Here is a 26,480-nt window from a genome sequence, read left to right on the forward strand (position 1 = left end):
TGGCTTTTTGTTCAAGTAACAGATGTTGACTCACTGAACTTGGTTCATGTGCCCACAGTTAAAGTACAGCTTTTTTTAGATGAACAATTGATTAGATATCTTTATCCTATTCCTAAATTTAAAGGAAACGCTATATAGTAAATGTTTCTATCACTAAATACCCCCCCTTTTTCCACCAATAAGCCTAAAACAAAAGAAGAAAAAATTGAAAATACAACTCAGAGGGACCGTTGACAGAAAATTTGACATTGAGTGATGATCAAAAATAGAATTTAATTTCTGTTATAGTTTTGGGCACTATTCCAAGAGAAAAGGCATCAGAAAACATAAACTTTGGAAATAATCATGAGGTCAAAAGAATACAATCTGTATGGTTATAAGTTAGGTCTTTTCCTGCTGAGTGTGTGTGTATGCTATTATTGCAAAGGATAAAGTTCTATGAGAGGGGAAGAGCAGAAGATTGTTAAGTAACCTTATTCAAACTCAAGGATCCAAGACTTTTCAGGGCACTAGTCTGTAGGAGTTGCCATAGTAAAAGCATTATCAAGATTTTTTGTATGTCTTATGTCATCTGCATAATTTGTAAAAACGGAGGCACAGGAGTCAACTCTGTACCTAGAATTATTTTTTAAAAGATGAAGGAGGTGGTTTAGGCCCATTTTAGGGAGACTGTGTGATAATATTGCAGATAACCTCACTTGTTGCAGTAAGAAGGAAACGCATTTTAAACATTTCAGTATATTTCCTTTTCCCTCATTGATTTTAAGAAACAAAGGAATGTAGCTAGCAGCCAATGTCCATATTTTAAGAATTCACATTTCATTACAAGCCTAAATTTGATGCCAATTCATACAAGTTTTTGGAATTGGGACTGGAAGAGACAGGAAAGTGTTTTAAATGGTTTTTGTGTGTCCTTGAGGTTTCTTGGCTTTGGCAAAGAGTCACCTGTGGGAGGTACAGTAATAGAAAAAGCCACGATTTTGTCATTTCTACCCAGTTGATGGGGAGAGAGCACTTCATCAGATTTTGTTTTTCTTTACAGTTTCTAACATTCTAAAATATTCATAAATTCGTATTTTGTTCTTTGCTGTTCTCTGAATATATAAAAGGAAAAAAACCTTTTAAAAATACTTTATATTTCACTTTAAACTTTACTGTTAGTATTTGCTAACTTGGGGAAAAAGAAAGATATTCTCTGCTGACTTAAAAACTGAGTTCACTTATGTTTGCTTGTTTTCTCATGCCCAGATGCCTTCTTTTTTTTTTCTTTTTCTTTTAATTTATTGTGTTTACATAGATTCTAGTGCCCCCCAATGCACTCCCCCGTGTTCCCCTCAACATCCCCCTCGCCCTCCTTCCCGTATTGCCCTCCCCCCTTCCCTCCAGGATTTGCTTTTCTGCTTTCTCTAATGCTGGGTTATGTGTATATAATTTTACCAATCTCTTTCCCTTCTCTGATCCCATCCTATCAGCGGCTGGGGTTCCTTAAAAGTCCCAGATGCCTTCTTGCTTAACATTTTGTAAGGGGTTCTATGGCCCTAATGAGGATTCCTCAGCAGTAGCTCAGTGCCTTCAGTGCAGATAGTCACTTTGTTGTTTGGGGTGAACACATGTAGTCCTAAAGTGCTTCCTCTCTGGGGGATGGCCAGTTTGTTATCCTATTTCTACCCTGAATAATAGGCTTCTTTGCCTGAATTTCCAAATTTTAGTCTTGTTATACTATAATAGAAACACTAATTTTTTTTAAGACTTTATTCATTTTAGAGAGGAGGGAGAGAGAGAGGGAGAGAGAAGGGAGGAGCAGGAAGTATCAACTCCCATATGTGTCTTGACCAGGCAAGCCCAGAGTTTTGAACCAGAGACCTCAGCATTCCAGGTTGATGCTTTATCCACTGTGCCACCACAGGTCAGACAGACACACTAATTTTTAAAAAAGTTCTCTAGGGAAATATTTGTTCTATTAATGTTTTTAAAGTCATACACAAAATTATTTTTTCAAAAATCATTTACACAAATGTTTTATTTTTTACTAACTGTTGGAAGTACCTCAAATCTTTAATTTTGAAAGTTGATATTCAAGTATTTCTTGAGTAGCTTTTATCTAGATGGCATTGTGCTAAGTTAAAATACTACACTAACAATCTCATTTATATTATACCTTAAATTGCTTTAAAAATATTATAGCTTTGAATAATTTAAATTTCCTTATCTTTCCTCCTGCCCCCACTTTTTCCCTAATCCCTTGCAACCAGTAATATGTCCTCCATTTAATAATTTTGTCATTTCAAGAGTGTTTCATAAGTGGTATCATATAGTCCTGTAACTTTGGAGTTGTGCTTTTTTCTCTTGGCATCATTATCTGGAGACTCGTCTATCTAATTTGTCCCATGAATCAATAGTTTGTTCCTTTTTATTGCTAAGTAGTATTCCATGGTATGGATATATCATGTTAAATCATGGTTTAACATTTCACCCACTGCATGACAGTGATGTTGTTTCCAGTTTCAAGCTATTATGAATATAGCTGCTATAAAATAATCATTCATGTACAGGGTTTTGAACATAAATTGTCATTTCTCTGTGATAAATGCCCAAGAGTGCAGTTGCTGGGTAGTATGTTAGCTGCATGTTCAGCTTTTTAAAAACTGCCAAACAGCCTGACCAGGCAGTGGCGCAGTGGATAGAGCGTCAGACTGGGATGCGGAGGACCCAGATTTGAGACCCCGAGGTCGCCAGCTTGAACGCAGGCTCATCTGGTTTGAGCAAAGCTCACCAGCTTGGACCCCAGGTCGCTGGCTTGAGCAAGGGGTTACTCGGCTTGCTGTAGCCCCATGGTTAAGGCACATATGAGAAAACAATCAATGAACAATTAAAGTGCCACAACGAAAAACTGACGATTGATGCTTCACATCTCTCTCTGTTCCTGTTTGTCCCTATCTATCCCTCTCTCTGACTCTCGCTCTGTCTCTGTAAAAATAAATAAATAAATAAATAAATAAATAAATAAATAAATAAAAATTAAAAAAATAAGAACTGCCAAACAATTCTCATTAGCAATGTATGAGTGATCTGTTTCTTGCCAGGATTTTATGATGTCACTATTTTTTATTTAAGCTATCCTCATCGGCAATAACTGATCTTTTTACTATCTCTATAGATTTTCCTTTTCCAAAATGTCATGTGATTGGAACCATACAGTAGGTAACTTTTTCAGGCTGTCTTCTTTCACTTAGGAATAGACATATAAGGCTCTTCCAGTGTTTTTTTGTACATGATACTTATTTCTTTTTATTGCTGAATAATATTCCATTGTATCAATATGTGCTAGTTTGTTTATCCATTCACCTGCGACATCTTGGTTGCCTCCAATTTTTGGTGACTATAAGTAGATCTGCTGTAAATGTCTGTGCTGATTTTTGTGTGTTCATAACTTTTCAACTCAACTCATCATAGGAGTGCAATTGCTAGATCTTATGGTAATACTATGTTTAGCTTTGTGAGAAACTTCCAGACTACCTCCCAAAGTGAGATGTTCTTATTCCTATCAGCAATGAATGAGAATTCCTGTTGCTCCACATTTGGTATTGTCAATTTTTTGGATTTTAGCCACTTTAATAGGTTTGTGATGGTATCTCATTACTGTTTTAATTTGCAATTCCCTAATAGCATATGATGCTGAACATCTGTGTGTATGGTTATTTGCCATGTGTTACACATCTTTGGTTAAGTTTTTTGTTCAAACCTCTTGACCATTTTTATTTGGGTTATTTATTATTGTTGTTTTAAGAATTCTTTGTATATTTTGGATACAGTCATTGGATAATATTTGTGAGTATTTTCTCCCAGTATGCAGCTTTTCTTTTCATCCTCTTAACATGATCTTTCACAAAGCAAAAGTTTTTAAGTTTGGTGAGGTCAACCTTATCTGTTACTCCTTTTAAAGATCATGCCTTTGGTTTTCAAATCTAAGAACTCTTTGCCTAGTCCTAGATCCTATAGGTTTTCTGTTTTTTGTGGGTTTTTTAAAGACTTTTATACTTTTATGTCTTACATTTAAATTTGTGATCCATTTTGAGTAAATTTTTGTGTATGATGCGAAACAGGTTGAGGTTCATATTTTTGCCTATGGGTGTCTTGTTGCTCTAGCACATTTTGTTGTGAGGGCTATCTTTCTTCTATTAAATTGCTTTTGTGCCTTTGTCAAAAATCATATTTGTGTGGGTCTGTTTTTGGACACTGTTCTGTTACATTGATATATGTATATGTATCTATACCTCAGCAATTCTACACAATCTTGATTACTGTAGCTGTTTATTAAATTTTGGGGGTTTTTTTGCAACAGAGGGACAGATAGGGACAGAGATGAGAAGCATCAAATCTTTGTTGCGGCACCTTAGTTGTACACTGATTGCTTTCTCATACATGCCTTGACTGGGAACTACAGCAGACCGAGTGACCCCTTGCACAAGCCAGCAACCTTGGGCTTCAAGCCAGTGACTGTGGGGTTACGTCTACGATCCCACGCTCAAGCCGGTGACCTCAGGGTTTCGAACGTGGGTCCTCTGCGTCCCAGTGTTATAGTTCTTTTATCCTTTATATATACATTTTAGAATAATATTGTCTATATCTACAAAAAGTCTTCGCACAATTTTGATAATTCTGTTAAACCTATATATCAGTTTAGGGAGAATTGACATTTTTACTATGTTGAATCTTCCAGTCCATGAACAGTTCTCTATGTTTATTTAGATCTTTCATTTTTTTCATCTACATTTTATGGTGTTCATTGTACAAGTATTTTACATATTTTTGAGTGATTGTAAAGGATATATTGTTAAATGTTGGTTTTGATGTGTTCATTGCTAGTACATAGAAATACAATTGATTTTAGTATGTTTATTTTATATCCTGTAACTGTACTGAATTCATTCATTCTACGGGGTTTTTCTGGGGTTTTTTTTGTTTGTTTGTTTGTTTGTTTTTAGATTATCTATATAGACGATCGTGTCATGTACAAATAAGGGCAGTTTCATTTCTTTCTAATCTCTGCGCCTTTAATTTTCTTTCTTTACCTTACTGTGCTATCTCGAGCTTTTAGTACTGGATTGAGAGCAGATATCCTTGCCTTGTTTTCAATCAGAGGGAAAGCATTCAGTTTTTCATTATTAAGTATAATAAATAAAACTTCCTCAGCTAATGCTGTAGGGTTTTTGTTAAGGAAGCTTTGTCAAGTGGAGAAAGTTCTCTGTTTCTATTTTTCTGAGACAGTTTTTTAAAGTCATGAATGGGCGTTGAATTCTTTTCCGGTGCTTTTTCTAGATCTTCTGATATGATACTGTGACTTTTTTTCTAAGCTTCAGCCCATTAATATGGTGTTAGATTATTGATTTTTCTTTTTTTGAGAAAGAGCCAGACAGACAGGGACACTCAGACAGGAAGGAAGAGAGATGAGAAGCATCAACTTGTAGTTGCGGCACTTTTAGTTGTTCATTGATTGTTTTCTCATATGTGCCCGGCCTGGGGGGCCCTTGCTCAAGCCAGTGACCTTAGGCTCAAGGTAGTAACGTGGGCTTCAAGTCAGTGACCTTTGGACTCAAGCCAGCAATCATGAGGTCATGTCTATGCTCATGTCCATGCTCAAGCCAGTGACGTTGGGGTTTCAAACCTGGATCCTCAGTATCACAGGTCAGTGCTCTATCCACTGCACCACCACCTACCTGGTCAGGCAAATTATTGGTTTTTTAATATTGAGGTAGGCTTGCATCTCTGAAATAAATGCCACCTGGGCATGGTATATAATTATTTTTATGTATTGCTGAATTCTGTTTGCTTATATCTTAAGGATTTTTGTGTCTGTATTCATGGGAGTTATTGATTTAGAGGGACTTGTATTATTTTGGTGGTTTCACCCACTATCTACATATATATGACTGCCAAATCTGCGTCTCAAGCTTATTTTAGTTTACATTTGTTTCCTGGTCTTTTTCCACCTTCATGTCTTTTATGTACCTCAAAGTCAACATGTTCAAAACTAAATTTTTCTTTTTTCAGACCCCATATTTTCCATCTCAATTTATGATTCTGTCCCACTTAGTCACCCAGGTTAAAAACGAGGAGTTATTCTTTTTTTTTTCCCCCGAGATAGAGAGTCAGAGAGAGGGATAGATAGGGACAGACAGACAGGGACAGAGAGAGATGAGAAGCATCAATCATCAGTTTTTCGTTGCAACACCTTAGTTGTTCATTGATTGCTTTCTCATATGTGCCTTGACTGTGGGCCTTTAGCAGACTGAGTAACCCCTTGCTCGAGCCAGCAACCTTGGGCTCAAACTGGTGAGCTTTTGCTCAAACCAGATGAGCCCGCGCTCAAGCTGGCAACCTCGGGGGTCTCGAACCTGGGTCCTCCACATCCCAGTCCAACGCTCTATCCACTGCACCACCACCTGGTCAGGCACGAGGAGTTATTAATTCTACCCATTATCTCACCTTCAATTGCTACCAGTTTTAGTTCCTAAATATTTCTCAGTTTTTACCTGACGTCTCTATTCCTTCTATTTCCATTTGGCTCTAGTTCTCTATATTTCTCACCAGGCTACTAAAACAGGCTTCTCATTAGTGCACTATGCCCTGTCTTCACTCCTTAGACTCATTCTCCCCTATAATACGTAGCACTGCACTATTCAGTAATGAAGCTGCCAGCTACATGTGGCTACTGGGCACTCAAATGTGCCTCGTGTAAATTGAGGTATGCACTTGACCAGGCAGTGGCACAGTGGATAGAGCATTGGCCTGGAATGCTGAGGACCCAGGTTTGAAACCCTGAGGTCACCTGCTTGAAACGAGCATAGACATGACCTCATGATTGCTGGATTGATTCCAAAGGTCGCTGGCTTGACAAGGGGTCACTGACTTGGCTGGAGTCCCCTGGTCAAGGCACGTATGAGAAAGCAATCAATGAACAACTAAGTTGCCACAACTATTATTAGTTGATGTTTCCCATCTCTCTCCCTTCCTCTCTGTCCTTGTCTGCTCCCCCAAAATAAGTAAGTAACTAAATAAATAAATAATTATGAGTGTAAAGTACAAACTGGATTTTGAATGCTTAGGATGCAAAAAGAGTGTAAAGAACTTATTAATAATTATATTTGAATATTAAAATAGCATTTTAAATTAAATAAAAAGTATTACTAAAATTATTTTAACTTTTTAATATTTAAAATATGGTTACTAGAAAATGTAATACTGCATATGTATTTTAAACTGTCCTCCCTGAAATATGGTTCTGGATGACTTCCATGTGGAATTTTTCTTGTTTCTTTCTTAACACTTTTCCTGGAATATTATTTTGCTTTATCCTTCCTGTGATGACGATGGGTATAAAACTCTTAAGAACCTTACTTTTATTTGTTTTAGATTCAGTAGATGCCATTATCATAAATACATCCAGTATGAATTATGCTTCTAACATGGCACATGTATAATAGAAGCTTAGGGGTAGAATAGCAATGACTCGATTTTCTGTTGTTCTGAACATCATTAAAGTAGGCTAACAGAGTTAGCCAAGAGAGAATTAGATATAATTGCTTGCCTAAAGTGATAATATTTTTTAGTACATCTTCTGAATACCAATGAATACAGATGATTTCGGGGGAAGCACTTACCATTTGGGAGATGAAAAAGATCAAATAAGGGTAATAATTAAAAAGAGACCAAAATGTAGCACATGTAGACCAGGTGTATGCTAGTCATTGTTTGAAGAAGTTCATAAGATAATACATTACTTACTCCAAAATATTCTGTTAAAATATTTGGTTTTTTTTAAAAGTCAGCAGATCCTTGTGTATGTTTCATAGAAATTGTATAGAAATAATATGGCCTTAGATAGAACGGAGGGTGGTACTTGATCCCATTATACCATTTTAAGAATTATACTCAGCCCTGGCCGGTTGGCTCAGCGGTAGAGCGTCGGCCTGGCATGCGGGGGACCCGGGTTCGATTCCCGGCCAGGGCACATAGGAGAAGCGCCCATTTGCTTCTCCACCCCCCCCCTCCTTCCTCTCTGTCTCTCTCTTCCCCTCCCGCAGCCGAGGCTCCATTGGAGCAAGGATGGCCCGGGCGCTGGGGATGGCTCCTTGGCCTCTGCCCCAGGCGCTAGAGTAGCTCTGGTCGCGGCAGAGCATCGCCCCCTGGTGGGCAGAGCGTCGCCCCCTGGTGGGCGTGCCAGGTGGATCCCGGTCGGGCGCATGCAGGAGTCTGTCTGTCTCTCCCCGTTTCCAGCTTCAGAAAAATACAAAAAAAAAAAAAAAAAAGAATTATACTCTAAGGATAGGAATTGTATTTAATATATAAAAGAAATAAAATTAACACATTGCTTTTAGTTTCATTATTAATTCATTTTCTTTAAATTACTTTTCCTCCATATTCTTTTATACAATTATTTGAACTCAGTAATTTCCATAATTAAGAAAGAAAATCAACTTTCAGTAATGACTTAATATTACCTATACTTACTTGAGAAATACTCATTTTGTTATCTCCTACTGAATGTGTCTTTTACTGTATTTTCATTTCATTACAAAATGGTGGCTTATTGTGTAAACTAGCGGTTCTCAACCTGTGGGTCGCGACCCCTGTGTTTTGGTCGTTCGACCCCGCAGGGGTCGCGACCCACAGGTTGAGAACCGCTGGTGTAAACTAAATGAGATATTATATGTAAAGCACTTGGCACATAGTAAGCAATCAATTTTTTAAAAGTTGCAAATATAATTTATAGCTGTCACTTGTCTTCATTTCTTTTTTATCTTGTTTTGAAAATAAATGTCAATTTTGTCAAGTTGCTAAATTTGCTTTATTCTTTGCAAACCATAGTAGATGAGTTATAGGATCATGCAACCATGATGCTAATAATTGAACTATACTACTAAACTAGACCCTGTGTCTGTCTACAGAATGAAATATATCTCAGAATACATCCAACTAAAACCAGATAATGAGAAAATTTTAAGGCCTTTTAACTTCATTTGTATGGCACAGTGTTATAACATATTCAACCCAATTTGCTTTTGATGAAAAAAAAAGTTTTTATGGGCCCTGGCCAGTTTGCTTAGTGGATAGAGCGTTGCCCCAGCGTGCAGGCGTCCTGGATTCGACCCCTGATCAGGGCACACATGAGAAGCGATCATTTGCTTCTCTTCCCCCTTCCTATCCCGCTTCTCTCTCTCATCCTCTCCTGCAGCCAGTGGCTCTCTTGGTTCAAGCATCAGCCCCAGGCGCTGAGCATAGCTTGTTTTATTCCAGCATTGGCCCCAGATGGGGATTGCCAGGTGAATGCAGGTCGGGTCACATCTGGGAGTCTGTCTCTTTATCTCCCCTCCTCTCACTTAAAAAGAAAACAGTTTTTGGGGAGGTAATTTAAACCTGAAAATGTGTTTATATCCAAGCCTGACTGTTCATTAGAATCAGTTGTAGACTATTTAAAAAATATTTGTTTTTCTTCCCTACCACTGACTTTCCAGGAGAAGAAGCCATACAGTGCTGTGATTATAAATGTTTACAAACAAGCTGTCAGTGGGAGTGGGGAGAAGGGCCACTGGTTGCAGTGCTTGCTGATATCCATGATGTAAATACTTCCACCATAGCCATTTTCAAGCTATTAGGATGATAGATAGCTTTGGATATTGAGAAAAGATGCATAACATCATATAGTGTTTCTCCATCTCACACATACAATAAACATGTAACTGAAAAGAATAATAATAGCAAAATTTAGTAAAATAATTAGAAAGTGTCAAATTTTGAGTTTTTATTATTTTTCTTAATTTGATTTTTATGTAATTTAATTTTTAGTAATGACTATGTTTAACAACCAGATTACAAGAGTTTCTGAAAAATTCACAATTGGCTCTCATGAGCTGGTACAAACTGACTTGCACAACACCGGAGCCCTGAGAGATCTGTGTATTTTTAACCAACTAACTAATTCTGATACAAGCAACCTGTCAACCAGTTGTTTTTCTAAAGTACCAATCTGATCCTAAAGCCCAAGAAGGCATTCCACAGTCAGACACAAAAGATCTTTCCAGCCTCAGTTCAGATCATGTCCATTCCCTAAGATGCCCTATTTCAACTATGCTAGATTTGGACTACTTGCAGCTTCTCAAACACACCTTGAACTTTCCCACCCTCATGCCTTTTCATTATCTCCTCCAACCTTGAATGGCCTCATCTGCCAGACCTTTGCAGCACTGTTTATTTATCCTACTAGAAATAACTCAAATGCTACTTCCTCTTATTGCCTTTTGTTGGAAACATTCCAGTTCTTCTTGAGTTCTCATAGTACTTTGTTTATAATTCATTTTGAGCTCAAATTTATCAAGAACAAATGGTTGTTACACTTAGTAGATTATAAACACCCAAAGGGTGCCTTTGAATCATACTGTAGTTAACACTTTAATATGTGAAAATGATTAATAAACACTTGCTTATTTTAATAGAAGGGATTGCGGATAATGTATGATACATCATTTACTTTCTCTGTCTTGGGAAATTAATCAAAATTCAAATTGTTTTTGAATTAGATGTTTTGTATCATTTTCCCCTGATGATTCAGGAACATATTAGTAGTTCTATGCTTATATTCTAGAGAACACAAATATCATGACTCTTGAACTTAACAAAGAATTTCATTAGAGAACATATGAAGCATTTAAGAGTGAAAAAAAAGAGTGAAAAAAAAGACTAAATTGCACAGCTACATTTGCAAATTATTTTTACTATTCTGATTTAGTGCACTTAATATTATTCACAGCATAAAGTCAAAAGTTACTTTATAGTGTTCCCAACATAAAATCACATTGGGCCTCTGTAAGAAGCAAAATGTCATGCTTTGCTTTGTGGTTGAAGAAATTTGCTTTTATACATGTTCTTAAGGATAAATTTTTCATCAGTAGTTTGCTTTCTGTTATTTTACATAAAAAATTATCTGATCACCATGACAATAAGTATTGACAGGATCTAAGTGTATGAAGGAAATGGTCTAAATTAGAAACAATCCGAGAATTTTTAAGCAAATATAGTACATTCCTTGTTAGCAGCATTTAATAAATTTTTTTCATCTTTAACCCTGAGCTGCCACCTGATGGCAAAAATTAAAATGACATCTTTTGTAATATTAAAAACCTCCATTGCAATTATTTGAATTTTTATATATTCAGCGTTAGAGCCTCCAAAACTCCAAATGCACACTTGTACAAATTTTATGAGATCCAGTGTTTGATGACTACTTGGGACATCAGGAGAATCAGCTTTTTATTTTAGCTTTGTGAGACAATGATCATGCTAAAGCAATTTGTTTAAAATCGTCCTTTATAGAACCATATAAAGAATCTGTTCTTTAATTAGTTTTATTTAATGAAGAATTTTACTTGACTCTAGTAATTTTCTCTTTCCCTTTTCTTTCTTTAGAACGAAATCATTCAGACACCAAGGTATTCTTTTACCTGTGGGTTGTCTTTTGTATCATCAGTTCCTGCTATACCCTCATCTGGGATCTGAAGATGGACTGGGGCCTCTTTGATAAGAATGCAGGAGAAAACACCTTCCTCCGGGAAGAGATTGTATACCCCCAAAAAGTATGTACAGTGTTTGTGTTTGTTTAAAAAAGAAAACAAACAAAAACCCTCAGGTGTAACACTAGCTAAATTCTATTACAATATATACCCAATCCCAGCCTAATATAATTAGAAAAAATAACTGTTCACTAAAAAATACTGATTTGTTCAGTCAGCAGAAATGTATCGGGTATTTATTATATGCTGGGCACTGGAGATATTCTGGTTCTTGAAGAGGCCATGCACTATAAGTAAACATATTGCAATACAATATAATAAAGACTAAAATAGCTTACTATAACATGATTTATTTTTTAATGTACAATTTCCTCCACTCAAATGTCCTCTCTCCTCTTTGTCTGCCTTGTAAACTCCTATTTCTCCCTTTTTTTTTTTTTTTTTGGATTTTTCTGAAGCTGGAAATGGGGAGAGACAGTCAGACAGACTCCCGCATGCACCGCACCGGGATCCACCCGGCCCGCCCACCAGGGGCGACGCTCTGCCCACCAGGGGGCGATGCTCTGCCCATCCTGGGCTTCGCTATGTTGCGACCAGAGCCACTCTAGTGCCTGAGGTAGAGGCCAAGGAGCCATCCCCAGCGCCCGGGCCATCTTTGCTCCAATGGTGCCTTAGCTGCGGGAGGGGAAGAGAGAGACAGAGAGGAAGGAGAGGGGGAGGGGTGGAGAAGCAGATGGGCGCCTCTCCTGTGTGCCCTGGCCGGGAATCGAACCTGGGACTTCTGCACGCCAGGCCGATGCTCTACCACTGAGCCAACCAGCCAGGGCCTATTTCTCCCTTTTAAAAGTCAGTTTTTATGTTAACTTTCTCTAAAAAGTCTCTCTTTATTTCTCTAAGCGTTTTTTAGCTATTTATCATAATCCCATTTTACCTTATGCAGCTTCATTTTAGCAGTTATCAAATTGTATTATAATTATCTGGTTAGCTGTCCATATCCTCACTGCCTTGCATAGTTCCTATCATGTAGTTGTGAGTGTATATAGTCCACGGCTGGATGCGCAGTGCTGGGAAAGCGCAGGGAAGGGAGGGCCCGATTGCTTGGCCCATCAGGAATGCTGCTTCCTTCATGTATTTCAGCCAGCTTTTGTTAAAGTGCCAATTCAATCTGAAAATATATGGATAATTTGTTGGGAATCATTTTAGGATTTATCTGGGTATGAATAAAAACATGAGAGGCTGAATTAAAAATTCAGAAGACCAAGAGGATCTTTACTCAGATATTGGAAAGAAATTAAACAGTTGACTAGAAATCCTGATAAGTGAATTCTAATCCAGCTTGCTTTCTAACTGTATAGCTATATAACTTTAGACAACCAGACTACAGTATACTGTGAGGCAGAGTATTCATATGAGGTTATCTCTTGATCTTTTCCCAGTTCTAAAATTCTATGATGGGTGAGGGATTATAGGTTGGGTCACTAATACTTTATACTATGTCAGAATGTCACCTCAAAATGGTGTGTGAATGTGTCATAATTAGTTGGTGAGTAGGGAAGGCTGTTAACAAGTGTGAGGATTGAAGGTAAATGATAAGAGAGTGGCTGCAAAGAATGATAACACGTAGGGTGACTTCAGATAGCAAATGAAGGCAGAAATGGGGATAGTCATGGACAGTGATCTTTTCCATGTAAATAGCAACAATAGTCCCAATGTGCAAACTTAGACTATGTAACCAAAATGGTAGATGTACCTCTATAAATCCCATTTGAAAAGAAAATCAGTAATGGTAAGCACAAGTCAGAGAGCAGACGTGAGGTCATGTAAAAACGGTCCATGTGTGACCTGTGGTGGCGCAGTGGATAAAACGTCGACCTGGAATGCTGAGGTCGCCAGCTTGTCTGGTCAAGGCACATATATGAATTGATGCTTCCTGTACCTTCCTACTTCTCTCTCATTCTCTTTCTTTCTCTCCTTCCCCTCTCTAAAATGAATAAAAATAAATAAATTTTTAAAAAATGTCCTTTGGCCCCTACTAAATGTGTCTGCCTTATTGTTCCTATTATTCTCGCCTTACTGAGAGATAGACTACATTTATTTATTATGCTGATTGCTTAAAAGAACTATTTGTATCTTTATGCAAGTGTTAATCCATTCTTCCTTTTAAATATTGCTAATTTACTGGTTTCTATGTAATAAAATTAGTGAATAGAATCTTTCAATCAGTTTCTTTATTATTATACATTTTTATGACCCCAGAAAATAAAGTACTATTATATGCTTTCCTACATCATAATTTTCAGATGTTCACAATAGCCACATCGCTTTCACTTTTAAAACGGTAAATATTGGAATAAAATTTATTCCACATGAAAAGGGAAGAAACTATTTGTAGAGTATCATGGGGCTTCATTTAAATATTAAGAACACAGCTATGTGAACCTTAAAATTAGTTCCTAGGGATTAACAGTGTATAATATTGAGCATCATACCTAGTTCCAAAAAGCATTTTTGTTATTTAAAGAACTAATCATCCAGAGATTAATAATGAGCAAATCCATGAATTATCGGTCTGGTCTGTTGGCAGTTTGTGTACAGACTTGTGTAGCTAGAACTGGAATCCTAAAATCCTGGGTACTAGTACCTGGAAGAATTTGTTAGCTGAGTGCTATTTTCCCATGTAAAAATGGAAAACATTCCTTAAATTCAACCATGTTTGTGAAATCTAAGTTTAATTGTCTCTATTGATACCAGAAAGCAAGGTAAAACCTCCTTCAAATACATGGTAAAGCAGTTTGAAAATGAAAGTACAAATGACAGAGTTAATAAATCTGTTAATCTTTTTTAATATTAGCTGTTGCATTATTAGTATATCACGGACATATTAGAATGTCATCTCAATCTGTTTGAGAATCTCATCTGGCTTGTATTTCTTGGGTATAGAAGAGAGTCTGTTATGCAATATGGAAATGAAATGTATTTTTTAAATGATTACTTAAATTCAGTTAAACTTCATTTTGAATACTGCACCCTTTAAGGAAAAAAATCCTAAATTTGTGAACTCTTTCTAAAATATAAAATGAAATAAAACTCTTTTTCTTATTGAATCTGTGCTTGTTGGTAAAATGTGTATGAGTCTTGTTGCTGTGATAGGTGTGCTTATTTGTGGGAAACATGATGGGAGGTGTACTCAATTTGCTTATTATTCCTCAGGCCTATTACTACTGTGCCATCATAGAGGATGTGATACTGCGCTTTGCTTGGACTATCCAAATCTCAATTACCTCCATGACTGTGTTGCCTCATTCTGGGGACATCATTGCTACTGTCTTTGCTCCCCTTGAGGTTTTCCGGTAAGCAGACTACCAAAAGTTTATCAAAGATTCTTTTTACATAAAAGATGTTTGAATTAATATTTCTTAAAACTTATACTTGAAGAGCTTAAATTTTACAACTTTTCTCAATGTTATTAGCCTCAGTGTTGGAAAATTAATTCTTACAAAATTAAATAACTACTGCTGATGACATACAAGCTTTTTTAGAACAGCTTTATTGAAGGATCATGAGTAAAATTTGGTAAGTAAAAAGTCTTAGAACAGAAATTAAAATTTTTTGAGAACTGTTTTTGCAATTTGTCAGTCTTGGTTATTCAGCTCAACTTTTTCACTAGAAATAAAAAATTCAGGATAATGATTTAAATCTTCTTAAAACCATCAAGGATTTGATAAGCTGCCCAAAATCTTAAGTGAAGGCAAGTACCCCACCAAAAGCAGAGCACTAAAGCCCATTTTGCACAAAACAAAATTTGCCAAACCTAGAGACTTGAGATTCAGTTGTGATAGCCAGTTCAAATTTATATATACCTAATAACATAGCTTAAAAATATAACATTGCTAAAAAGTAGTAATGGATGAAATCGCAATTTTAGAGGGAGATTTTAACATACTGTACTTTTCCAGTTAACCAAATTGACCTAATTTGACATGTGCAGAGCACTGCATACAACTATTGAATGCACATTCTTTTAAATGCATGTAGAACATGTAACAAAATTAACCATATGCTAGGCCATGAAGGAAATTTTAGAGGATTAAAATCATAAAAAGATAATGAAAATTCCTGAAGATTTAGAAATTAAGCAGTACATGTCTAAATAACCCATGGGTCAAAGTTGAAATTGTATTAGAAGTTAAAAAATATTTTGAGCAGAATGAAATTGAAAATGTGACAAAAGAAAATGTGGAATGCAGTTAAAGCCATTCTTAGAAAGAAGCTTATATTCTTAGATGTGTATATTAGAAAGGCAAAACAGCTCAAGAAATTAGAAGAGTATTTAAACAGAAAATCAAACTCAAAAGAAAGTAGAAGGAAGGAAATATAAAGAACAAATTAATGGAATAGAAAAGAAACACACTATAGAGAAAAATTAACAAAGCCAGAGCCCTTTAAATAGACTAATAAAACTGATGTCTAAATAGGACCAATCAAGCAAAAAAGGAAAGAAGGCACAAATTATAAATGTCAAAAATACTAAAGATTTTTTTTAAAAAGAGCAAGGCAATATTACTTTTATCCCAATAAATTTTAAAATATAGATGAAATAGACAAAGTCCTCTAAAAACACAGTTTACCAAAACCAATAAAGAAAAAACAAATTTGGGTAAGCTTATATATAGTGAAGAAATTAAATGCATATTAAAATCTTTCCCTCAAAGAAAACTACAGGCCCAGGGAATTCTCCCAAATATAGGAGGAGGAAATATTTTCAGTTTTACAGGAAACTCTTCCAGGGAAAAGAGATAATAAAAGGAGCACTTTCAAGTTCATTTTATGCAGCCAGCATGACTTTGATGTTTAAACCTACAAGGACATTTCAAGAAAGACCGGTCTCATGTACAAAGCTGCAGAAATCCTGAATATTACCTAATAATATTACAACAAAATAAGAGATGTCTGTGCTTGCTGTTTCTATTCTTTCACTCCTCCCACAGTCTCTCCTTAATTGAACTTGTCTAATCTCCCAATGCTCATACTAAATCACTCTTGTTAATAACCTATAATAATAGCAAAAACTTACGTATTGTCTATTATATACCTGGCACTGTTCCAAGCCCTTTACATGTATTAATTTATTGAATCATTACAACAATCTTATGAGGTAGGTACTGTTACTGTCCATTGACACTGAAGCATAGGTTAAGTCTGCCAAGGCCATTACACCTAGTAAGTGGTAGAGTCATGATTCAAATCTAGACCGTCTCCCAGAATCTGTTCCTGGATCATACAGCCTCTCTACTATGCTAAGTCCAGTGGCCAGTTCTCTACTTATTTTACCTCTCAGCAGAGTATTTCTTCACTTGATTTCTCAGAAAATACTGTTTCACTACCTATTCCCTTTCAGCACCTTTACTACTGCTTCTTCCCCTTCCTAAACTGTAAAAGCTGGAGTACTCCAGGGTTTAATCCTCTGCCTTCAGCTCTCCTCCACTTAAATTATTCCAAAGCCCATGGCTTGAAATGCTGTCCTTTTGTTGTCTTCAGCCCTGACTCCCTTGAACTGCAGACTCATGTCCACCCAGCTACTGAATTTTCCTTTTGGATATCTAATGGCTCTAGCCTATTAGGAGCAACCTAGATCTCCAGTACATGGTGTTACCATTCCCTGAGACCCAAAACTGAGACCACTCATCCCAGTAAGTCCTGTCAGCTCTATCTTCATACATTCCTAGTCTACCCACTTCTCGTCACCTCTCTTACCACCTTAATCTGTCTCCATCATCTCTTTCCTGGACTGCTGCAACTTTCTAATTGGACTTCCTTCAGCTCTTCTTGCCTTCCTCTGATCTTTTTTAAACAAATCACATTCTTTTGCTCAGGACTGGCCTTGTTTTCCATCTTTACTCTGGTTTCTAAGGCCCTCTGTGGATCAGGCCCTTTCCTATCTCGCCTTCTTCATCTCCTGCCTTTTTAACCTCCCTGTTTCACTCCAGCCCCTCTGACCACCTTTGTCAGCACCCCAAAGGCGTTTCTAACGTGGAAGCCTTATACTTGCTATTTCCTCTGTCCTTCAACACTTTTCTTAAGGGTTTCACATGATTTGCTTATTTGCATCATTTCAGGTTTCTGCTAGATGCCATCTCTTCAGAGAAGCAAGCTCTATCCCCTTGCCCTGCTTTATTTTGTTTAGTGCACTTACCATTAGCTGATTATTCATTGTATCTCTGCCAGTAGAAATCACACGCCATAATGGTAGAGGCTCGGTCTGTCTCGTTCAGTGCCCTTCCCTGTCGTATTGTAGGCACCCAGTGTATATTCAATAAAGTGAGCGAATGAGGACTATGAAACTGCATTCCATGAGTCCCTTCCCTTTGCCTACTTCATTCTTGTTCCCCTAGTCCCTCTCACTATGCCACCTTTTCCTGTTTTATTTTAATATTCTAGTTCTTGGTTCCTTGTTTTTGCTTCTGTGTGGAAACTTGATATACTGGAAAGTTTACAGGTTATAGTGGTGTGTTCACATTTTATAAGTAATTTGCCTACTCAACTCTGTTTGCTAAGGCGATTTGTGTGGAACTTCTTCCGCCTGGAGAATGAACATCTGAATAACTGTGGTGAATTCCGTGCTGTGCGGGACATCTCTGTGGCCCCTCTGAATGCAGATGATCAGACTCTTCTAGAACAGATGATGGACCAGGAAGATGGGGTACGAAACCGCCAGAAGAGCCGGCCGTGGAAGTACAGCCACAGCATATCCCTGCGCCAGCCTCGCCTCGCTTCTCAGTATGTATCGCCTCTACTTCTGTGGGAAGGCTTTTCTTTAGGCTTTGGCACTGGATAACTGTTACCCTAACAACCTGCCAGGGTGAACCAGATGAAGTTGTTAGCATTCAACCACTTTTCGTCTGCAAAAAATAGCAATAACAATTTCATATGATCCAACCTATAGAATGTCTTAATGAGCACATCGGGTAAAATGACATTAATACATTAATTAGTGTGTTAATCAGTGCCCACTAATTTGGTTTTAAAAGTACCCTGTGGAAAATTTGTTAGAAATAATTTATTTGATTCTTCAATGTTTTTTGTATACAAATAATTTTCAAGTTATAAACTAGGAATCCTGGATCTGCTGCTTCTCACCTATGTAACCTTGTCAGATTACTTAATTTCTCTATATTAGCCCTCACCTGTTATTAATGTGGGATTATTAATATGGTTCTGTTGATAGGGTGGTTAAGTGTATTAAATTTGTTGTGACATGGGCTATTTTTATGTTTTTACTAAATACCTGCAATAGTAATTTTTATCAGTCATTGGCTTTGTATGTTCCTAAAAATAACAATAAGTGTAAGATATATTGTGACGGCATTTGAAATTTAGACATAGTACCTTTGATAGTCGATTGGAATGAAGGAGGAGACTTCAAGTCAAGCATGAACAATTTTCTAAAGGATAAGGGAATGTTTGGATAGGTCAGAGGCATAGTTAATACATGAGGGTGGAAATGAGGCCAGAAAGAAAAACCATGTGACTAGAGCTAGTAAGAAAATTTAGCTAAATAGATGAAATGTGATTGTAAAAGTCTGAAAAGTGCAAGCTTGAACATGTGGGCAAGAAGCAGTCACGGAGAGAATTTTTTCATAAAAGAATGAAATTAGTATTTTAATAAGTTTTAATGGTGCTGCAATATATTTTTTTCAGTATTTTTAAGTATGGAACATTAGGGACTTGGATTAGAATGCTTACAGTAGGACTTAAAGGAATGTAAAGAGATGGGGTTTTTTTTCTTTTTTTTTTCAGATCTTGTTTTTCTTCTTGACATTTTAATAAATAAATTTTTATTTAAATGGGGTGACATCAATAAATCAGGGTACATACATTCAAAGAAAACATTTCCAGGTTATTTTGCCATTCAATTCTGTTGCATACCCATCACCCAAAGAGAGATCGTCCTCCGTCACCCTCTATCCAGTCCTCTTTGTACCCCCTCCCCCTCCCCCCTCCCTCCATCCCTCCCTCCACCCCCCGTAACCACCACACTCCTGTCCATGTCTCCCAGTCTCACTTTTATGTCCCACCAATGTATGGAATCCTGCAGTTCTTGTTTTTTTCTGATTCGCTTATTTCACTCCGCACAATGCCATCAAGATTCCACCAATCTGCTGTAAGTGATCCGATGTCATCATTTCTCCTAGCTGACTAGTATACCATGGTGTATATGTGCCCCATCCTCTTTATCCAGCCTCTTTTTTTTTTTACAGTAATTAAAAGCCTTTAAGCAAACTCTTGGCCAATACAGCAAGAATCCATAAAAGAGTAGTGTCTTTAACATGTTCACCAAGTCCAAGTTGGCCCCATCACCATGTCAAATCCCTGAAAAATGCAACCCAACCACAGTTCAGTCTGTTAGGATCTGTCACAGGGAGCAGGAGTCCAGGAAAAGTCCACATCCAGGAAAAATCCGCATGGCACTGGAATTGTTGTCACCATTCTATACTTTGCAGCTCATGTCCAAGTCCCAGTGACCGCTGCTTCTAGCTGGTAGAAGCCAGACTGGTAGTTCAGGTAGACTGGAGAAGCCATTTGCAGCATGCGTGGATATGGAGCTTCTGTTCTCCTCTGCCTGGAGAGATGAGACCAGGTAGCTATTCCCTGGAGCTCTGCGACTGTGGCATGGTAAAGAGAACCTTGGGATACACTAAGCTGGGTGGCAAAGGTATAATAGATTCATAATAGAAGTTGGCAAAAGGGGGAAAGAGAGCTCTAAATAGGAGTAGGTCCCAGCCTGAAATATGAGTGGGACATTGAGATAGGAGGGATAAAGGAAACACTATATATTAAGCAAAGCAGCAGAACATAGGACTATCAACACCTACAACAGAGATCTTTGAGGGAAGAATAAAAAACCTGACTATTCAGGCAAAACATAGTTAAGTGGCCCTTGTGCCAATGAGATCAGTTTACCTGCTTCTTGGAAGAAATACCCTGGGCTCGTCCACAGTGTCGTAGAGGGGGTCGATGGCCCTGGGCACCTTCAGCCTTCAGTGGCAAACCCCAGCTTTCTGGGCAAGGTTAGGTCATAGGTGGCTGGAGCAGGGTTGGAAGAGACTGAACCCTCCCTTAGAGGAGTGAGGGGGAAGCCTACCTTCCAGTGTCCCTGTTTCCTCACAGTAGAGGCATGTAAGCCTGGCAGGCTTTAGCTCAATGACCTTCCTTTCCACTATTGAAGCAGGACCCAGATGGCATCCTAGGAGACCCCTTTGGGGCATTGGAGTCTTTAAGGGCGTATCCTAAAAGCTGGTAGTTCCCCTGATCTCTATTGGGCTTTTTCTGCCTCTAGGTATCTTAAAGGCCATACTCAGAAGATCTCGCTGAGGGGTTTGAGGATCCCCATCCGCCTATATAAATCTTTTCCATATATCTGGAGCTATTTGGGAAAAGACAAAATAGTGTTATTAGCTAGATCTAATAAAGAAGGTAGTAGTTTGCAGGCAAAAAAGATTTGGTGTCTCCTGTTCATCAGCATTCAAAAGAAATGTAAAAAAATAGTAAGAAGCATGATATGGTAGACCCGTAGGAGTTCCAGGATATGTTTAAAAGGAAGAGATGTTTTAAAGGAAGTAAAAAAATAAGAGGTGATAATGGTAACCTGTAGATAGAAGGGAGCAGAGTAGAAATGGCTCAAGTTTTAGATGAATTTGGAGGTACTCTGAACAGAAGAAGGTGAAGAAAAGAAGAAAGCAGGGAACTGAGTCTTAGAGAAAAACACAGGCAAGGGAAAAATAAATGGGCAGAAAAGGAATGGTCAGGGGTTGATAGAAAGAACTGCAAAACAAAGCATGATGCTATTATAGCAAGGAAGCAGAGTTTTAAAGAAGCAGGATGGGGTGTGGGGCAGGTGAGATCAGCCGGATAAATGCCACAGAAGCCTGAAAGACAGTACTGGAGGTGGTTATTTCATTGAGCTCCTAAATTTGAAAATCTAATCCTTAGTTGCCAGCAGAGGGCAGTCTAAACACGCACTGTTTCTGTTTCAGAAACAAAGGAAGCTCTTTGGCTACAGATTATGTTCAGGTGTTCATGGAAAAACACTGGAATATTAGATGGCAACAAGAGGAAGATGTTTAAAACAATGGAGCAGGTTCTGTACAAGGAGAGAGCAGAAAATCTAAAATAAGATCTATCTGTCAAGTAGGAATAATATCTACTTCGCCAGACACCACTTTTACCTCATGGGACCTATGAGTTGCAGAAAATTTCAGAGTTATCTAATCCTATTTTTCATCCAGTGAATGAATCTCTTCCATAGCATCCAGAATAGATGATCCTCTTACACTAATTGATAAGCATCAGCGGTGAAGTTTATAATTACACAAGGCACATGATTTTATTATTGGATAGTTATCGTGGTAGATAGTTTATGTGGGGCTGAGATATGTTTCACTGTAACTTCAACAAGTTGACCCTAGTTCGGCACTCTATGATAGCTTAGTCTCCTCCCTCTTCTACATCATACTTAATCGCCTGAAAACAACTGGCGTGCCTGTCCTTAGGTCTTGTCTTCTGCAAGCTAACTCTCCTTGTTTTACATGTGCATCTCAAATGGCATTATTTCTGCCATCCTTACCATAATTCTTTGTTTGTCAAATGCTTTACTGATGCTTTTTATATCCATTTTCTTACTTCATATTCTCCGTGAGGTGAGAGTAGTACTATGTGTAATATGTATTATTTTTTTACTGTTTTAGAGAGATGAAAATTGGCACTCAAAGAGATATAATGAGATACATCATAAAGTCAAAGTAGTACTCAAACTCAGATCTTATTCCAGAATACTACATTCTGTTGCACATGACCTGCCATTGTTTTTATTACCTTCGTCTGATTGCAGTCTAGTATCTCAGTGTTTTTTTGTTTTGTATTTTTACAGGGTTAGATAGGGACAGACAGACAGGAACGGAGAGAGATGAGAAGCATCAATCATCAGTTTTTCATTGCAACACCTTAGTTGTTCATTGATTGCTTTCTCATATGTGCCTTGACTGCGGGCCTTCAGCAGGGTCAAGCTGGTGACCTCGGGGTCTCGAACCTGGGTCCTTCCGCATCCCAGTCTGACGCTCTATCCACTGCGCCACCACCTGGTCAGGCTCAGTGTGTTTTTTTTTTTTAATACCAAAAAATATGCGACTTCAGGAATAGTTTGTCTGGTGCACTATATAGTGCCTGTTTAGGATCTATTCTTAATGGTAGCAAGGTTGGAAATGGACCTGATACTGTGGATGTATTGGTATATTAGTAATGGACTAAGTGCTCTTTCTCCCCTTTATCACTAGATTCAAGACTCGTGACACTAAGGTATTGATAGAAGACACAGATGACGAAGCTAACACTTGAATCCTCTGAAGTCTAGATTAACGTCCTTGGGTTTCCTACTCTACAATTCTTTCCTCGACCAACGCAACCTCTAGTACCTTTCCAGCCGAAAACAGGAGAAGACACATAACACATTTTCCGAGCTCTTCCAGATCGGATCCTATGGACTCCAAACAAGCTCACTGTGTTTCTTTTCTTTTATTCTGGTTTAATTTTCATTTTCTATTTTTAAAACATATTTACTTCATTTTGCCAATCAGAGGACATTTTAAGGAACAAAAACGTAGTACTTATGGATTGTTTACAATCACAAGGACACAGATACCTATCAGGATGAAGAAACAGGCATTGCAAGGACCCTCTGATGGGATGGTACTAAGATACCTTGGCTTCTGCTTGGCCCGGTTTTGACTGGTTGAAACTGGGCATTGGTTTTTAAATTTTTTGTCAGTTTATGTGGAGAATTTTTTCCTTTCCTTCATACCCAGCGCAAAAGCACTGGCTGCACTTGCAGGGAAAGTGCAACTTAGAGCAGTACCTTCATTCACGAAGCTACTTTTTAATTTGATGTAACTTTTCTTATTTGGGGGAGGGTTTCTGGGTGGGTGGGAAATATGATGTATTTGTTACGTATAGTTTTCTCATTATTTATGAAACTTAACCATAAAAGAATGCTATAACTCCTGTGCAATGAGGGTGATAACAGTGAAAGAAGTCGGGGGAAACTGATGTTGGACAGCATCTATGAGGGTTTAGTCCACAGTACCTCTTTCATGAGACAACTTGCACCCATTTGACTTTTTCTTTTCTTTCTTTTTTAATTTTACGCCAAAGTTTAATTACTGATATTTTAAGTTGCTGCTGCTATAGAATTCTGAGCATGTCTCTCATAACAAAGCATCTACACTTTCACACAACCAGCTGAAGTTTATTTAAGAGGTCTGATACCTTTTTTTTTTCCTTTAAGGGGCAGATGTGGAATACATTTGCCCGTATTCCAACCATAACAACTAAAGTTACGCCTTATTAAGCCTCAACACGTAGGGTAATTGAAATATAACCTTTACTAGAACTCTGAATTAGAAGACAACACTATTTCAGAGAGTCTAGCAGGCGCCCCCAAACTACGGCCCACGGGCCGCAATGCGGCCCCCTGAGGCCATTTATCCAGCCCCCACTGCACTTCTGGAAGGGGCACCTCTTTCATTGGTGGTCAGTGAGAGGACCACTGTATTTGGCAGCCCTCCAATGGTCTGAGGGACAATGAACTGGCCCCCTGTGTAAAAAGTTTGGAGACCCCTGGTCTAGACCCTCATCGGATAGCTTTTCTTCTGGGCTCACCTTGTTAGCCAGAATTTGATCAAATTAAGCTTGTCTTGGGGAAACCTTATGTTTTGAGAGCATAGAACAAATTATCTTTCCTCTTTCACATTACACTGATGAGAAAGACCTTGGCAGCCATTTCTCCCAGCAGTTTTAAAGGATGAACATTCGATGTCATGCCCTCCAATGATAGAAAACCCTCTTGTAAAATTTTCAGGGTCTAAGCTTGGTCATACACAAAAAGTATATAACTTAGACATTTCAGACTATCATGGTCTGTACACCATGTTCATTTTCACTTCTTTGTCTAATTTCTTCCCTCTGTTCCTAACTTTAACCCAAATAATCCCAAAAACCATAAGGGATTTTACTTTCTTAAATGTGGTTGGCATTAAAATTACCATTTCATTATCTAACAATTAATATAAATACTAGAAAAAGTAAAATGTGTTTTAGTCCATCTCACACCCAGATCCAAAGGAAGATTCCAAAGTCAACATCAGTGGATTTGTGAAATTAAGTTACTTCGTTGTTTTCAGCTTAATTTTAGACAAAGGAACAAATGAGTGAAAGGGCAGCTATTATCACTTAATGATAATAGAAACATATGGTTACTGCCCCTTAATATACCCCTATGTCATCATCTCTTCTCCCGTGCATCATAAGTTTTTACTCATCCTTGTAATTATTTCGTAGATATGTAAAGGTTACTCTTATTACCAAAATTCTATCAAATAACTGACAAATAGTTTCTTTTTAAAGGAGTTTCTTCCATCTTTATTCTGAAAAGCTTCTAAAATGCCCCCTTTTTGAATTGAGATATTTTTTTGAAAATCATACAATTTTCTGGATTTTATGGCTTTTCTTTGTGTTTTGCCAACCATGTTTTTGTCCCAAAACTGAAGAGGAAAAGTTTAATTACTGAGCGTTTTTTTTTTTTAGTTTAAATAAATTGAATCATTTATAATAATCAGTGGTAACAAGTTAGTGCCCCTTAACAGATTAAAAGTTGCATTATTTACACTTGGGACTTTTTTTCCTAACTGTAGTTTTTGTACTTTAAAACTATAGGGGAAATATCACTGATGTGTCAAGAAATAGCAGTAATTATTAGTGAGTTATATAGTTAAGTCCAGTGGACCAGCCTTTTCTTGTACAAATAAAATTGGTGGTACTAATGTGTATCCAGAGCAATTTGAATTATCAACTTCATTCTCTATTAGTAAACCTATATAATGACACAGAATCTTACAGTTGATTTCTGGCATATGAACTCCTCAGTGTGTCCTATGGCCAATTTGCTCTTTCTTCAACTGTTACGATTCTAAGCCCTAATCAGTATTATTTATTCATAGATACTATAATATTAGAATATATTTCTTTTCTGGTGTATTTGTCCTATTAGCTTAGTTTTTTTTGAAAATGATAAGGCTTATGTAACTTTCAGCTTACCATGACAGATGCTTAAATGTGTACTTACACACACACACACACACACACACACACACACACACACAGCTCTATGTTCCTCTTAAAGCTATAAAGAGAAAGGGCTTTTCCTCATCAAGAGGAAACAGTTTGGGAGACAATATACGTTTACGTATTTTCCTCCAAGAAAGGCAGTGCGCTGCTGGGAATGCTATGTCATACCTAAAATTTTATTGGAGTCTCCTGTGCACTGAAACTCTCAATAGGACTCTTAGGAAATGAAGGTCACGGAGTCATTTGAAAGGAACAGCAATCTAACCAAAGGTAAAACTTCATCTAATTTTAGGTTTAGAAATTCTAGTTTTATTTTATTTGAGAGTTACTTGATTTATGATAGTTAAAATACTCCCCAAAGGAATGTAAATAAAGTTCATTTTTCATTTTATGATAGTACGGAAACCATTGATGTGTGTAGAGAAATGAGAAGACAGAAAAATGGCGTATTTTCTATACACAAATACACACCTATATGTAAAGCTGCCTGTAGCATTAAAATGGAATAATTGATGATTTCATACCATACAGGGAGACAAAATAAAGATTAAGTCATTATTAATTAGGTTATAAAGGTTATTCTTAAAATTGGAAAGAAGTTGAAAACCCATGTGTAACTTTTTTTCCAGCAACTACCATTTTTCTCCTTAAGAAAGCTGCTTAAGGAGATGCGAGAGGAGAATGCCAGTCACCTCAACAGTAACCTATATGGACCCTTAAAGAACGAGAATGGGAGCC

At 37.4% G+C, this 26,480-nt stretch overlaps 1 protein-coding gene across 1 annotated transcript in view; it reads left to right on the forward strand.

The window, feature by feature from the left end:
• Window positions 1–25,669, forward strand: part of XPR1 (xenotropic and polytropic retrovirus receptor 1) — a 156,903-nt gene extending 131,234 nt beyond the window's left edge. The window contains exons 12-15 of the mRNA XM_066261279.1: window positions 11,464–11,630; window positions 14,778–14,917; window positions 18,123–18,344; window positions 22,898–25,669. Of these exons, the coding sequence (XP_066117376.1) occupies window positions 11,464–11,630; window positions 14,778–14,917; window positions 18,123–18,344; window positions 22,898–22,958 (590 nt within the window). The 3' untranslated portion in view covers window positions 22,959–25,669. The remainder of the gene's footprint in view (window positions 1–11,463; window positions 11,631–14,777; window positions 14,918–18,122; window positions 18,345–22,897) is intronic.
• The last annotated feature ends 811 nt before the right edge of the window (window positions 25,670–26,480 follow it).

Source organism: Saccopteryx bilineata, chromosome 2, assembly GCF_036850765.1.
Source record: "Saccopteryx bilineata isolate mSacBil1 chromosome 2, mSacBil1_pri_phased_curated, whole genome shotgun sequence".
Taxonomy (NCBI): domain Eukaryota; kingdom Metazoa; phylum Chordata; class Mammalia; order Chiroptera; family Emballonuridae; genus Saccopteryx; species Saccopteryx bilineata.